Source organism: Diospyros lotus, chromosome 7, assembly GCF_014633365.1.
Source record: "Diospyros lotus cultivar Yz01 chromosome 7, ASM1463336v1, whole genome shotgun sequence".
Classification (NCBI taxonomy): domain Eukaryota; kingdom Viridiplantae; phylum Streptophyta; class Magnoliopsida; order Ericales; family Ebenaceae; genus Diospyros; species Diospyros lotus.
Genome location: NC_068344.1, coordinates 52,784 through 68,053, shown reverse-complemented (window position 1 = coordinate 68,053; position 15,270 = coordinate 52,784). Strand labels below are relative to the sequence as shown.

Here is a 15,270-nt window from a genome sequence, read left to right as displayed (position 1 = left end):
TTTTCGCAGAAATTGTCCAGAAATCCCTTTATTTTCAAAAATTTCTGAGGGGCCCAAAAATTATTTCAAAATGGCCCCAAAACCTCTATGATTTCAAAATTTTAAGAAAAATTGGTCGGAGAGGGCCTATTGGCGTGCCCTGCGCTCGCACGGGCCTAGCGGTGCGCTAACAGCTTTTACTTGCCGCAGACCAGTGCGCGCTTGCTGCGACCCCTTGGTGGCCCTGGCTGCTGCTTGCTACATTCCCTCACACTTTCCTTTTCTTTTTCCTTGGGATTTTTAGCCCAATTTTTTTACAATTAACACATAATAAATATACATAAAAAATCTCCATTTCTTTCACAAAATAAGCTTACACAACCCTCTTGATGCTTATACAACATACATCAAAAATAAAAAATACAAGTCCATACAAATACTTCCAAAGCTTCAAGCTTCCAAATCCTCTTTCTCTTGGCACAAGGGTGACTTACAAGGTGAGGCAAAAACCTCATGAGCTACAATGCTCAATAAAGATGCAATGCAAATGTAAATATATCATATATTAAAGATGAAATGCCAAGTACATGCAAGTGTGGCTAGATCTCCTTGCCTTCACAACCTTCCCTTGATTTGAGGCATCAACTTACCTTTCTCCACCATGCCCCTAGCTACCCATATGACCATTGGTGTCATGTACATAATGGAGAATGTAATCTTGCAACACAATGAAATCTATTCTACATACTTACAAAGCTTGTAAGGCTACCTCCCATGGGATCATCCCTTACTTTTTGGAGCTCTTTGGACTTGAAGCGGTCCTTCTAGTCTTCAATCCCTTGCTTCCAACTTTCTTACTCAAAGGAAACCTTAAGAAAAACAAAGTGGCTAAGTCACCACTCAAAGAGAAAAAAGAAAAGAGAAACCATAACATAGAAGAATGCTTACCTTTTCTTCCTCCCTCTTACTTCTTCCCTTTTTTTTTCTTTTCTTCTCTTTTCTTTCCTTCTTATTGGAAGACTTCTTCCAATTCCTCTCTTGAAATTTACTTTTTATATCTCTCAATTCCAAGATCCAATCCTAGCCATTGGATCTATTTTTTGAGATTAAATCTCATCCACACAAACAAACACAATCCATGCCATTTTATGTTCTTAAATCTTAATCCTTGGATCACATAGAGAAAACACAACCCATGTGCTTAAATAAGATTAAATCCCATCCATTGATTTATTTAGAAATTAAATCTCCATCATCCACCTCATTCTTCCTTTGGATTACTAAACCCATTTGGCAATTCATGCCCATTTGGAGACTCAAATCTCCACCCTTAGATCTTTTTCAATTTCAAGACTTAATCTCCACCCTTAATCGAGTCCCACTTTCCCATAAAATATCCAATTTCTCATTTAATTAATTCTCGACTAATTTCAAGAATAACCTTTGAAAGACTATTTTCAACATTTTTCAATTTAAAGAAATTTTCACATTTTCAAGAGACTAATTTCCATTTTCAATTGGATTTTCTTTAATTACCATAATAATTTCTTCCATAAATGCTAGAATGACATTTTTTTTCTTTTTTGATTTAAATAAATCATTCCATTCTCTTAGACAAGAGCTTTCCAAGTGTCACTCCTAAACACAAACTTGGCCTCCAAACTTCAATCCAAGCTATCCATGTGTCACCACCACACTTATTCACCATTTTCGGGAAAAAATAAATTATTTTCTCACATAAATGAATTATAATTATTTTTCCTTCAATAATTTAATTCCATCATGGAATTATAGTCCAAATTTACTAAAATACTTTAGTGAATCCTCAATCCCATTTATCTCCACACAAATGCACAAATGAGAATGATTTACAACTATACCCAATTTCAAGAGGAATTATTCTTTAAGCCACCTAATTACCTTTTATTGGGTCTCACTATCCAAATTTACTAAAATACCCATCTCCTAGGGCACTATTATTCTCATATATCCATTTCTTTTTCATGAGCACTTTTATAAGTTTCAAACATTCTTTCTTATTTTATAACATTAATAACATAGGGTGTTACATAGTGATTGACATCATATCATATGTATAATACTCCATGTTCGTATAAAGTTGCCACGTAATTTCGATGAGTTTAGAATACAAAAAATTAGCTTAATAGCAATTATAAGTACCGAATCGACTACAGGGAATGCCTCAGAGTGAAATTGTCTAAAGAAAATAATATGGTTTCGATAAGCGTTCCAAGATAGAATTTATGGTATCGAAAGAAATCAGATCAGGAACAATTTTTGATACACCTAAAATACAACTGCCATTTAAGCTGTAAAATCGAATCGTTATAGGAGACTTTCGAAAAATCAACAAAACCCTAGGGGAGTTTCGGTTTTTCATTATGAGCAACCCTTCAATGGTTTCGAGATAAAACGATAGCCCGGTAAGGACACTGGGGTGAAATCGTTCAAATCGAGTAACTTTAAAGTTATTAATTCTGCATTTTCGGTATTAAAATGTCAATTAATTCAGAATTTGAGGATATTATTACAATTAGAGAATAATTCTAATAAATTTATGATATAATTTGAGGTTTAAATGTATAAAATTGTTGTTAATATAGTATAATATATAACATTATATATATATTGATATATATGTACGTAACTGGGCGCCTCTGCAAGAATTTTATGGCCGAGATTTGCGCAAGACTAAAGAGATTTTAGCAGGATTTAGGAGAGATATGGCAGCTAGAATTAAGGAAGAGGCAGCGAGATTTGAGGGGAAAAATAGCAAGATTTGTGGAATTTTCTGATTAAGTGCGTGGTGGTCAAGCATTCAACAGTGATATATATATATACATATATGTATATGGGTGGATTGGTGGCTAAGGCAGGGGATCTATAAATTGGATGGTTTGGCCGATTGAGGAGCATCAAGAGAAGAGCCGAGAAGAAGAGAGAGAGAAGGAGATTACGAGAGGGAGAGGCGTTCAGTAGCAGCAAACGGCCATAGCCGCAAGCTTCAAGCGGCCATGGCTGCGAGCTCAAGAGGAGCAAGGGCAGCCGGTAAGCTTCCAGCAACGAGCGGAGCATTAGCGACAGCTTGAGGCAGCGGGGGAGGCCGGCAAGGTGAGGCCGAGGGCCGTCGAAGATGGCCGCACAACCGCGGTAGCCATGGCTGACGCACAGTGAGCTGGGCCGCGAGCAGTAGCTGGACGCGGGGCTGCAGGTGGCTGCGAGGAAGACTGCCAATGGTGGCAGTTGGGATGTGCGGCGATGGCGGCCGTAGGTGCTGGTTGCAGGCGCAAGGGGAAGAAGAAGAAGAAGAAGAAGAAGAGAAGAGAATGAAGAAGAAAAGAAAGAAGAAAGAAAGAAGGAAAGGAGAAGAAAGGAAAAAGAAGGAATTGCAGGAGCAGGGGAGGCGGGAGGAAGAAGAAGAAGGAGGAGGAAAAAGAAAAAGAAAAAAAGAAAAGAAAAGAAAGAAAAGAAAAAGGAAGAAAAGAAGAAAAAAAAACAAAATAGGAAAAATTCTCGAAAAATCCCGAAATATAGGAAATAAATAATTATTAATATTTCAGAGATTTTGGGCGAGAAAACGGTTCGAGCACGCGTTTCGAGGATATGACACACAAACCGAGAAAGTCAGAGATGCTAAGTCAAGGTAAGTAAAATTCTCTAGAAAATTTCAGAAATTGAAGAATATTATTTTATGAATTTTTGTAGTGAAATAATTGAGAAAATATTTTAGAAATATTTAATTTGGAATTATTGAGGAAAAATAGGAAGAAATAGAGAGCAAATTATAGAAAATGCTAGAAATTATGGAAAAATAGGTTTTAATGTTTATTTAAATAAATATGGTGATTAGGATATTTCGAGGCTTGAATTGAAGTGGCTTGTGCGAATTTTGAGGTAGCCCGATAAACTTGAGAAGGTAAGTGGTACTTCCCAATTTAAGTTAGTTTATGGAAATGTTTTGTTGTAAGTGATTTATGTTCCTCGAAAATGTATTCATCATATTGACATGCCCTGATATGTATCCATCACGTAGACTGCATACATGATTGTGAAATGCATAAATACATGTTGATATCATCGATCACGCTCATTTGTGGCCGTAGGGAGTACGAACTAGCACCGCTGCTTTACCAAGGGTGCACCCATACACCTCGGCCTAGAAAGAGGTGGCCGCAAAAATGATAGGTAGCATTGAGGGGTGCAATTGACACCTACGATGAAAGACATTGCATACACACATGACACAACATTATGTACCCTTACTTAGATGATTATCATCTAACTTGGGCTTTGTCCCTAGAATATTCAAACGTTCAAGGTGGAGATTGTAGCAGATTCGAGGGTAAATGAGGCATGAAATGACACTTAGCAGGGTGCATGAAGAATGAAATGTATGTTATGTAGCCCATGTATTTAAGTTCTGCTACTTTAGATTCTGAACGTTTTGAGGAATGTTGAAGATGTAATAATTTATTTATGATTAATGTTAAGATATCAGGTTTCGATCATTGCTTCTGTATTTGAAGTGTAAGTGATTATCTTTCGAGATAAATAAATGGGAATTCTGGGACGATTTCGAGGAATGATGTGGTATAGCATTAATGTTTGAAAGAAAAAAATTTATTGTCCCGAAATTGTCCCAATATATAACGCGCCCGAGAAAGCGGGTGTTACAATATGAACCGAACACCAATAGTAACTGAATAAATTAATGAAGAATAGACAGCTTGCTTAGTTGGATGTATACACATGCACATTTGAATTTATATCTCAAGTGTAGATAAATATACTGATAATTTATTACTTTTACCAATTATTATTATTATTATTATTATTATTATTATTATTATTATTATTTTAGTCTTGCATAAAATAAAATAATAAAAGAAGATTAGTGGAATGGAAGCCATTCGGTTTAACCATGCATGGAGGTAAGATAATGGATTGGTTTCACATGTGATAATATAAATTATTGTTAACTGCTGCTGCTTCAATTGCCGATGAAGTCCACATCAAAGAGAAGAACCGAAGAAGGAGGAATTATGCACGAACCTCCTCTACACCCAGCTCCTCTCATGCCATATCCTAGTTCTGGAGGAAGCTTCAGTGTACGTTTTCCTCCTATTAATTAATTAGTTTATTAATAAAGCTCAAGTCGATTATATATATTAGGAGAATTATAATTAGTTCATGAACGTATTATATAAATAGAAAATTAATATTCAAGTTGATGAGTCGTGGACGACGCATATATATATATATATGCATGATGTATATGTATTCATACCAGCAAGCATGGGAGGAATTCCATCGCCACCTAGAATACCCTCATCCCAACCTTTGATAACCTGTCAGATGAACAAAACACACCAGTATGCATGGTTGTTCATTGAAGCCTTCACGTACTCCACACACAGTAGTGCTCATTATTCCAAACAGAATGACACAACATTAATAGGCAAATAGATACATATGTATCTGTGGCGTTCAAGATCGATTCACTAGATATATATATACAAGTGCTTGCTGCAGGTGGGTATATATATATATATATATATTTGCATGTTTGTCTATATATATGCATTTATCTACAAATTCATTGAATATCAAATTGGTAACTAATCAAAACTTCTCTCACGTGTACCAGGGAAACAAGAAGTAGCCAAAATTAATCTCAAGTGTAAAGCTGCAAAATGACTAGATATTACAACTTAACTATATATATATACCACGGAAGTAGAACACATGCACAAATGAATTAATAGATCTAAACCAGATGAACATTTACTTAAAAAATCTGATTCCAAAAATTTTACTTATAATAATACATCAACCCGAAACCCAAAATTTTTGTATGAATTTGCATCGCTAAACCCGAAATTTTACTTATAATAATAATCTTTCCGTGGCTAAAACCTGAAATTTTTATAGTAATTGTAAAATTTTTCTACATTATTTTTTTGTATGAATTTGCATTGTCACTTGACATTCTATAAATATGGGGCATACTACCAACCATAACTTGGTTGATAATAATGATAATAATAAAGCATTGGACCTATTTTAGTTTCCTACCTTAATTCTATGAGTAATCCTTAATAATCATCCCATATTTATGAATAGTTTATTGAAAATATTTAAATCGATTTTTTTTTTCGGATGACTTTATTAAAAACCTTATTTGTCACCAAACATCATACAAATTTCAATTGTTACTAAACCTTCCTTCCATACATTTTAATAGGTGTTTCTATGTTGAATATGTTGCTAAGTTATTCTATATATTTTGATGTAACTTTTAAAAGTTAATTGACATAATGAATGTTGTGCCACCAACCAAAAGGGTTAAAGATAAGGTACAATTGGCGACGAAGTATATGTTGGTTTTTGTTTCCTAATGAGACCCAAGGCTATGACGAGGTTTCAAGTTATCTTTATAGGCTTCGGCCTATGATTGAAGTATAATCCAAAGTATCACTCATTGGCAGCCCATAAACCCCTTTATTAAGCCTTTGGAGGAGAAATTGGTTAAGCCCATTTGCTCAAGGCTTAAGGAAGCCCAAGCCCACTCATCTGTTTGTCTTGCCCTAGGGATGTCATATAAAAGGGTTCTTGTGTTCTATGTTGCCCTTTTTATTGACGATTGATTCTCTCTTTTGGGCTTTTCTGTGGTTTGGTGGCCTTATTCGATTGGTGTTACCTAAGTGATATAATTTGGACAAACTTAGATCTGAGCCTTGAATCACCTTACAGGGAGTTCTATTTTTATGCTCTTTGTGTTCTTGTTTTCGATATTCTGGTTTTGATTATTATTTTTAGTACTAACCCTTCTATTTTGTAAGTGTTCTTCCGCAACAAATGGTATCAGAGCCTCGTGTGGCTCCTAGGTTCTGCGAAATCAAAACCTAATCGAAAAACCCCTCTTGTTTTCTCGATCGATTTACACGGTAAGAGTTTTAGGGTTTACATTGAATCCGAATTGTCTAACTTCGATTGCTTTGTGCAGTGAGTGATTCGAGGTAAACCAACCCCATATCCGTGATTGTCCGACCGAGTAGCATCACCCTGATCGGCGCGTGTCAGCCCACTCATCGGTCGGAGACGACATGTGTAGCTGCAGGCTGTGGCGCGTGGAGGCTGGTAGGTCCGCAGGGCCCGACCTGTGTTCATTCTAGATCTCATACTTGAGATCTAGTCCGGTAAATCTGTATCAGCTTATTTTAGTTTTTTTGTCTTGTAATTTATGTTCTGTGAAATTCCTTTCTATGCCTATATATAATTTGTTGTGTGCATTCAGATAATCTGTTGTGTGATATCTGTTACTTTGCTGTGTGCAATCAGGTTCATAATACTGTTTATTTTATTGATCAATTTATTTGTCTCTGTTTAATCTTGTTCTTGTTATCCCTCTGAGAATCTGCTGCCTAAGTTAAATTTTAACTGTGTGTTTCGCATTAATTTAATTAGGCTGCACATTCTCTATGTAATTCATATACTTAGTGAATATGACCACACACTTCAAATTGGGGGTTTTCAATGGGAAGGGAGACTTTTCTATATGGCAACAAAAAATAAAGGGAATTTTAGTATAACAAAAAGTATCTAAGATTATAGATGGAAAATACCCTGAAGGTATTAAAGAAAAACAAAAACTTGAAGTTGATGAATTGTCATATACTTCTATAATCTTACATCTCTCTGATTCAGTGTTAAGGAAAGTAGGAAAACTTGACACAACTAAAGAACTATGGGAAAAACTGAAAAAATTGTATGTGAAAAAATTCACACCAAATAAACTCTATTTGTTAGAAAGTTTTTTCAGTTTTAAGATTGATCCCTCTAAGGATCTAGATGACAACTTAGATGTCTTCAAAAAATTAGTTTAAGATATCACTAATTGTGGTGAAACAGTATTCGAAGAATATAAGGCTGTGATCTTATTAAATGCTATACCTGATATCTATAAAGAGGTTAAAAATGCCATTAAGTATGGTAGAGATACCTTAACACATGAAGTTGTCATAGATTCTTTAAGAAGTAAAGAAATGGAACTAAAATATGAGAAAAGACATGGTGAGGTCCATATGATGAGAAAGGGGTCCCAATTTAAGAGTCAAGAGGGAGGTGGTAAGAAAAAGGGTAGAAGTATGTCCAAATCTAAAAACCGAGGGAAGGGTAAGAAGTGCTATAGGTGTGGTAAATTTGAGCACTTTATTAAAGATTGTTATGCCGAGAAAAATAAAAATAAAGAAAAGGGTAGGGATCAAGAAAATGTTAATGTAGTAACCTCATATGACCCTAGTAAAGTATACATGCTCTTAGATTCTGACTCTACTGAAATAAATGTTGCATCTAGGTCAAACATGCATGAATGGATCTTAGATTCAGGTGCATCATTTCATGTCACATCACAAAAGCATTGGTTTGAAAATTTGCATGAATTTGAAGGTGGGCATGCCATAGTATGTAGTAAGATTGCATATAAGGTCATTGGGGTAGGAGACATCTCTGTTAAGTTAGACACTAGCTATGTCTTAAAATTAAAAGATGTTAGGTATATACTTTAAATGGCTAGGAATTTAATTTCAGTGGGGGAGTTAGAAAAGAGTGGTCTTATCGAAAAAATTGAAAATTGAATGTTAAAAATGATTAAAGGAGCAATGGTGGTTTGTAAGAGGGTAAGAAGAAATGGGATTTATGTATCAAATGCTGAGATAATAAATAACCTAGGATCCCACATTGCATCAATCAACTTTGATGCCACTATCAAGTGGCACAATAGGTTAGCCCATGTGAGTGTTAAAGGGCTTAAGTTACCAAGTGATAAGGGGGTGTTTGGTAAAGACTTTGTGTTTGATATCCCTTTCTATGATCATTGTGTCATTGGAAAGCATCATAGGTTGTCTTTCTCTTCTAATGTCCATAGAGCTACTAGAGCTTTAGAATACATTCATTCAGATCTATAGGGACCAGCGTCAGATCCCACGTCAGGTGGTAATAGGTATTTCTTGTCCATGATTAATGATTACTCTAGAAGAGTTTGGGTTATTCTCTTGAAAGATAAGTTTGAAACTTTTAAAAGTTTTAAAAACTGAAAAACTCAAATAGAGAATCAAACGAACAAGAAAATAAAATTCCTTAGGACTGACAATGGTCTAGAATCTTGTAATTCTGATTTTGACAACTTATGCAAGGAATATGGAGTTACAAGGCATAAAACAGTTCCTTACACTCCTCAACATAATGGAGTGGCTGAAAGGATGAATATGACCATTCTAGGCAAGGTTAGGTGTATGATGATTAGTTCAAATATACCTAAGTTACTGTGGGAAGAAGTTGCTATGACTGCATGTTACCTAGTTAACCTAACTCATTTAGTTGCTTTAAATGGTAACACTCCTTATGAAAAATGGCATGAGAAATGTGCTGACTATTCAATTCTTAGAACCTTTGGTTGTGCTACCTTTTCTCATCAAAATGAGGGAAAATTATAGCCTAAAGCTAGGAAATGTATTTTCTTAAGCTACTTTGATAGAGTAAAAGGGTATAGGCTGTGGGATAGAAGCCAAAAGGGGATAATGATTATTGTTAGTAGAGATGTCACATTTAATAAATCTGAAATGCCTTATTCAAAGCTTAGTGGTGACAAAGTCAATGGGGATAAGAGTCCTCAAGAAGAGTTGAAGAACTCGAGTACCCACGCTCCTATATCCTCAGATGAGGTGGAGAGTACCCCTACAACCTCTAGTGAGGTAGAGAGTCAAAATCAACCTGAAATAGATGAGGAGAGAGAAACAAGAGAAGAAAATCCTAATGATCAACCATTAGTTTCTGATTATCAGCTAGCCCGAGATAGGGAAAGAAGATCTCATAGGTTACCTCAAAGGTTAGCATCAGATTTCAAATTAACATATGCTAGCTACCAAGAGCTAGCTGAAAATGAGTCTAGCACATATGAGGAGGCCATGAGAAGCAAATATTCCAAAGAGTGGATGGAAGCAATGAAAAATGAGATAAGTTCCCTTAACAAGAACCAAAGTTGGGAGTTAGTCCCTGGACCTAAGGACAAGTCTATTGTGGGTTGCAAGTGGATTTATAAGGTTAAGAAGGGTACAAGTGATAGTGAACCAATAAGGTTTAAGTCTAGGTTAGTAGCTAAGGGATTCACACAAAAGGAAGGGATATATTATAATGAGATTTTTTCGCCCGTTGTTAAGTATACCACCATACATGTTATGCTTGCATTAGTTGCATATTTTGACTGGGAGCTTGAACAACTAGATGTAAAAACTGCTTTATTGCATGGTGATTTAGAAGAAAAAATCTTTATGTTTCAACACAAAGGTTTTGAAGATAAAAGAAAATCATATTTTGTGTGTTTCTTAAAAAAATCCTTATATGGTTTAAAGCATTCCCCAAAGACAATGGTATAAACGTTTTGACTCCTTTGTTAAATCAATTGGTTTTAAAAGAAGTGATTTTGATCATTGCTTATATTTTCAGCATAAAAATAAAGATGACTGTGTGTTCCTTTTACTTTATGTTGATGACATGCTTCTTATTGGCCTTGATGTTGAAAAGATCAATAGCATAAAATCTGCTTTAGGTGGAGAATTTGACATGAAATACCTATGTATGGCTAAGAGGATTCTAAGTATGAAAATTGTAAGAGATAGGTCAAATTCCATGTTATTTTTGCATCAAACATCATATGTGTTAAAGGTTCTAGAAAGATTTGGCATGCATGATAGCAAATCAGTATCATTACCTTTAGGAAACCATTTCATATTATCTAAAGATAAATCTCTTGCTAATGAGGAAGAAGAGGAATATATGAATATAATTCCTTATTCAAATGCAATAGGTTCGGTCATGTATCTTATGGTGTGTACTAGGCCAGACCTAGCTTATGCCGTTAGCACCCTTAGTAGATTTATGACAAACCCATGTCCTTATCATTGGGAAGCAGTGAAATGGTTATTGAAGTACTTGAGAGGCACCTACAATGTAGGATTAATATATAAGCATAAGTCAGAACTGAAAATAGTCACAAAGTTGAGAGATAGTAGCCGTAGAAAAGAATAGCAAAGAGAAGAGAAAATTGTGAGAGAGAGGGGGGTGAGATGGCGTGAGAAGGGGGGGGGAGCTCATTCGGGAGTAGGGAACAAAGGGGGGTGGATGGGTTTTAAGGAAAATTCTGCGACTGGGCTGACATGTCCCGTCGCAGAACTACGACGGGTGCGTCAGTCCCGTCGCAATTCTGCGACAGGATGAAGATCCCGTTGTTGTTTTGCCACGGGACGCTTGCTCCCGTCACTAATTTGCGAAGGGATAAGCCATCCCGTCACTGATTTGCGACGGGAATGGTTGTTCTGTCGCAATTTTGTGACAGTAATTTCAAACCGTCACTAAACCATTTTAGTGACGAATTTCCATCATTAAACCCGTCACAAATTAGTGATGGGAGCATCCCCATCACAAAACTTGTCACTAAAACTGATTTTTCTTGTAGTGAGATAGTTTGAGATTAAAGAGATTTACTAATTCAGACTATGCTGGTGATAGAGATAATAGGAAGTCCACATCATCCTATGTATTCACTTCGTGTGGATCTTGCATTAGTTGGAAGTCTCGACTTCAACATATAGTTGCCCTCTTTACCACCGAGTCCGAATACATTGCTGCTATAGAAGCTATTAAGGAAGCCTTGTGGTTTAAGGGATTGCTTAATGAACTGTGTTCTGAATGAAAATGTGACTGTTTTTTCTGATAGTCAATCTACAATTCACTTATGTAAAAACCATGTCTTTCATGAATGCATGAAACATATCGATGTAAGATTGCATTTTATTTGTGATATTGTGTCTCAAAACATTATTAGACTGGAAAAAGTGCTTTTTGAATATAATCCTGTTGATATGGGGACTAAAATTTTGCCTGTGACTAAATTTAGAAGCTGCCTCGATCTTCTTAACATTGGTAAGGTTACTCGATAATTGCTTATGCATTTGTTGCATGATTTGCATTTTGTTGCATATGCTTGTTGCCTGTTATTTGTATGTGCTGGCCTCATTAGGAATCAGGTGGAAATTTGTTAGTTTTTGTTTCCTAATGAGGCCCAAGGCTATGACGAGGTTTCGAGTTATTTTCATAGGCTTCGGCCTAGGATTGAAGTATTGTCCAAAGTATCACTCATTGGTAGCTCATTTAGAAGTCGGGCCATAAACCCCTTTATTAAGCCTTTGGAGGAGAAATGGGCTAAGCCATTTGCTCAAGGCTTAAGGAAGCCCAAGCCCAATCACCTGCTTGCCTTGCCCTAGGGATGTCATATAAAAGGGTTCTTGTGTTCTCTGTTGCCTTTTTGATTGACGGCCGATTCTCTTTCTTTCTCTTTGCTCTTTCGATAGCTTCCTTTGATGGCCGATCTTCATGAGTTTTACTTGTCTTTCTCGGCCTAATTCCCTTTTTCATGACGGTGGTCCTCCTTTCGTTGTGGATCCCTTGGTCTATCCGTTGGTTGTCTTTATTTATTCTATTCGACAAACTCTCAAAAGTAAGCTCTTGGCCTACTGTTGTTGAATCCATCTTCTTTGTGAGTGGTGCTCTCTGTTCCTTTGTGGATCGCTTGGTGAGTGACCTTTTTTGGGTGGTTTCTTGGTGAGAGTTGTAAATCGGCAAAAGGGTTTGAGCATTTAAGAGTTTCAGTCCTTGGGATTTTGGGGCCTCTTTGTGGTTTGGTGGCCTTATTCGATTGGTGTTACCTGAGTGGTATGATCTGGACAAACTCAAATCTGAGCCTTGAATCGCCTTACAAGGAGTTCTATTTTTATGCTCTTTGTGTTATTGTTTTTGATATTCTGGTTTTGATTATTATTTTCAGTACTAACTCTTCTGTTTTGTAAGTGTTCTTTTGCAAGAGTATGCATTCCATAATCCATACATTTGATCTTTCTTGCTCAACTTAAGAGCATTTGGATTCTAATGCATCTCTCTATATCACCTAGTGATCAATTATGGAAAATGCAATTTATCAAGTCGAGGTCAGAAATACTAATGGTTTGGAACAGAAGTTGTAAGGAAGAGAACAGAAAAATCGATGCAATCAGCTTACAAGAGAGGATACATATGTGGTTATGTAGGTAGGTACCTCGCCAACTCCAACACGGAAAGTAAGGGGCTTCCCACGATTGTAGCTGCTGTCAAAGACCTTGCCATTGTCCAATTTACCTACATAATGCGCCTGCTCGTTCAGGGAATTCGAATCTCAGCCTCAGGGAAGGGAAAGGAAGAGAGGTGCTCTTGCTGAGCTGAATTAAGGTTGGGGTTACCTTAATCAATTGTCCTTTCACGGCCTGGGGTCCAGTTCCTATGATTCTGTCACAATAGGCCAGGCCTGAAGGAGCCACGATAAGGTCGCATGGACTCTCTGCTGCTGCTGCAGATTGTATACAAACAAGAAGGCCAAGGCCAAGCACTTGCCCTATTAATTCTCTTCTGCTAACCGGTAGGGTTGGGTTTCCATCCAAATCCAGTTGCGGGTCCGCAGCAGAACAGGTTATTTTGATAGTTGATGAGGATTCTGATGACGTGTTACGATTTCTTCTCAGTAACCTTCTGGCAGGGGTTGTGGCCCTTGTGGCTGTTCTCGGCAGCCTTGTGGGAGCATAAGGGCCTGGCGGTGAAATCAACAGTGAGCTCATTATGTCTCCCCCCCGGGACGCTGCTTCTGCTGCTTTAGGATAAGGGAAGAAGAGATAAGCATAGGCTAAAGACCAGTGCCACACGAGAAAGATTGACTGTTGGTCAAATAGTTATTTGATAGAGTGTAAATTATACTCATGACCCTGAAGGAGGACCTAATTATATGAATCATTCCTCTATTTTAAAAAATATGAAGTCCTGTCCTCCTGCTTAAAAAAGAAAGAATAAAGCGTCTTAAAACCATTAGAAAAGAATAACCTTAGTAATAGGGGGGTTGACCTAATCCCATAAAGCTATAACCTTAGTAATAAGACCAGCAAAACAATCAAGCCCTTGCCTGAAGTTTTCCAGGCCAAAATCCCCCAAACGCACCTACTAGGTATGAAGCATCAGAGTACTTTCCAAATAGGAATCATGTTTTTGTCATGGGGAAATAAGTACTTTCAGGATAAGAAAACCAACTAAAGGGGGGATTTGAGAAAAGAGAAAAAAAAAAAAAAAAAAAAAACTTAAAAGGAAGAACCAAAATGGCATATATATATATATATATATGCATCCATGTATCTAATATACTGGTTATAAATAGAAAAACTAGCTGAGCTCATTTCTAAACCGAATAAGCTTAATGTGACCCTTAAACCCAGCTCCCTCTTTCTCATAGAAACTATCATAATTATGAACGATAAATAGAAGAATTATGAACTAAAAGATCGTATAAATACTTGCTCAGGACTATTCATACCTCCAAATGAGTATTGAGTAACTTTCACGTAAAAGGGTGTCCCAGTGCATAGGACTTATTTAATTTTTGACAAAGAAACTACTTTCATAACTTGAAACCATGACTTTATAGTTATAAAAAACACAACTGATGTGTAATATCCCAAATTTTTATTTGGGCTCAAGAGTAATTTTAACTTAAGCTATAGGTGAAATTATCAAAAAAATTAGGGGTTTGAGTGTAATTTTTTATAATTATAAGTACCGAATCAATTGCAGAGAATGCCCTAGAGTGTAATTGTCTAAGGAAAATGATATGATCTCGACGAGTATCCCGAGATAGGATTTATGGTATTAAAAAAAATTAGAATCAAGATGATTTTCGGTACAACTAAAATGCAGTAATGATTTAGGCTGAAAAATCGAATTGTCGTAGGAGACTTCTAGGAAGTCAACGGAACCTTGAAAGGGTTTCGATTTTTCGTAACGATCAACCCTGTGGTAGTTTCGGGATGAAACAAGGGTCCTGTGAGGGGGTATGGACGAAATCAGTCTTTATCAAGTAAATGTCCCCTTAATGTAAGAACTGAATTATGATTAATGTTAAAATATTAGATTTGATTTTAACTTCCGCATTTGATGTTTATATTGATTCTCTTTCGAGATAAATGTATGAAAAATTTGGGATGGATAAAAGTAATGATATAATTTAGTTATAGTTTTAAATAAAAAAAAATTTATTATCTCAAAATTATCTTAAATTATAACGTGTTCGAAAAACGGGATGTTAAATAATAATTGCTACCAAAACTTGTCCTCACATAAAAACTTACATATCATGACAAAGAA

General features: G+C 36.2%; 1 protein-coding gene across 1 annotated transcript; it reads right to left on the bottom strand.

Moving 5' to 3' along the window:
• Positions 1–4,731: 4,731 nt before the first annotated feature.
• On the bottom strand, positions 4,732–13,805 carry LOC127805503 (peptidyl-prolyl cis-trans isomerase FKBP13, chloroplastic). Its single transcript, XM_052342263.1, has 4 exons — positions 13,329–13,805; positions 13,148–13,240; positions 5,288–5,348; positions 4,732–5,121 (listed from the first exon to the last, which is right to left on the bottom strand). Exons 1-4 carry the CDS (start codon positions 13,698–13,700, stop codon positions 4,991–4,993), a joined length of 657 nt encoding a protein of 218 aa, XP_052198223.1. The 5' UTR covers positions 13,701–13,805; the 3' UTR covers positions 4,732–4,990.
• Between the last annotated feature and the right edge of the window lie 1,465 nt (positions 13,806–15,270).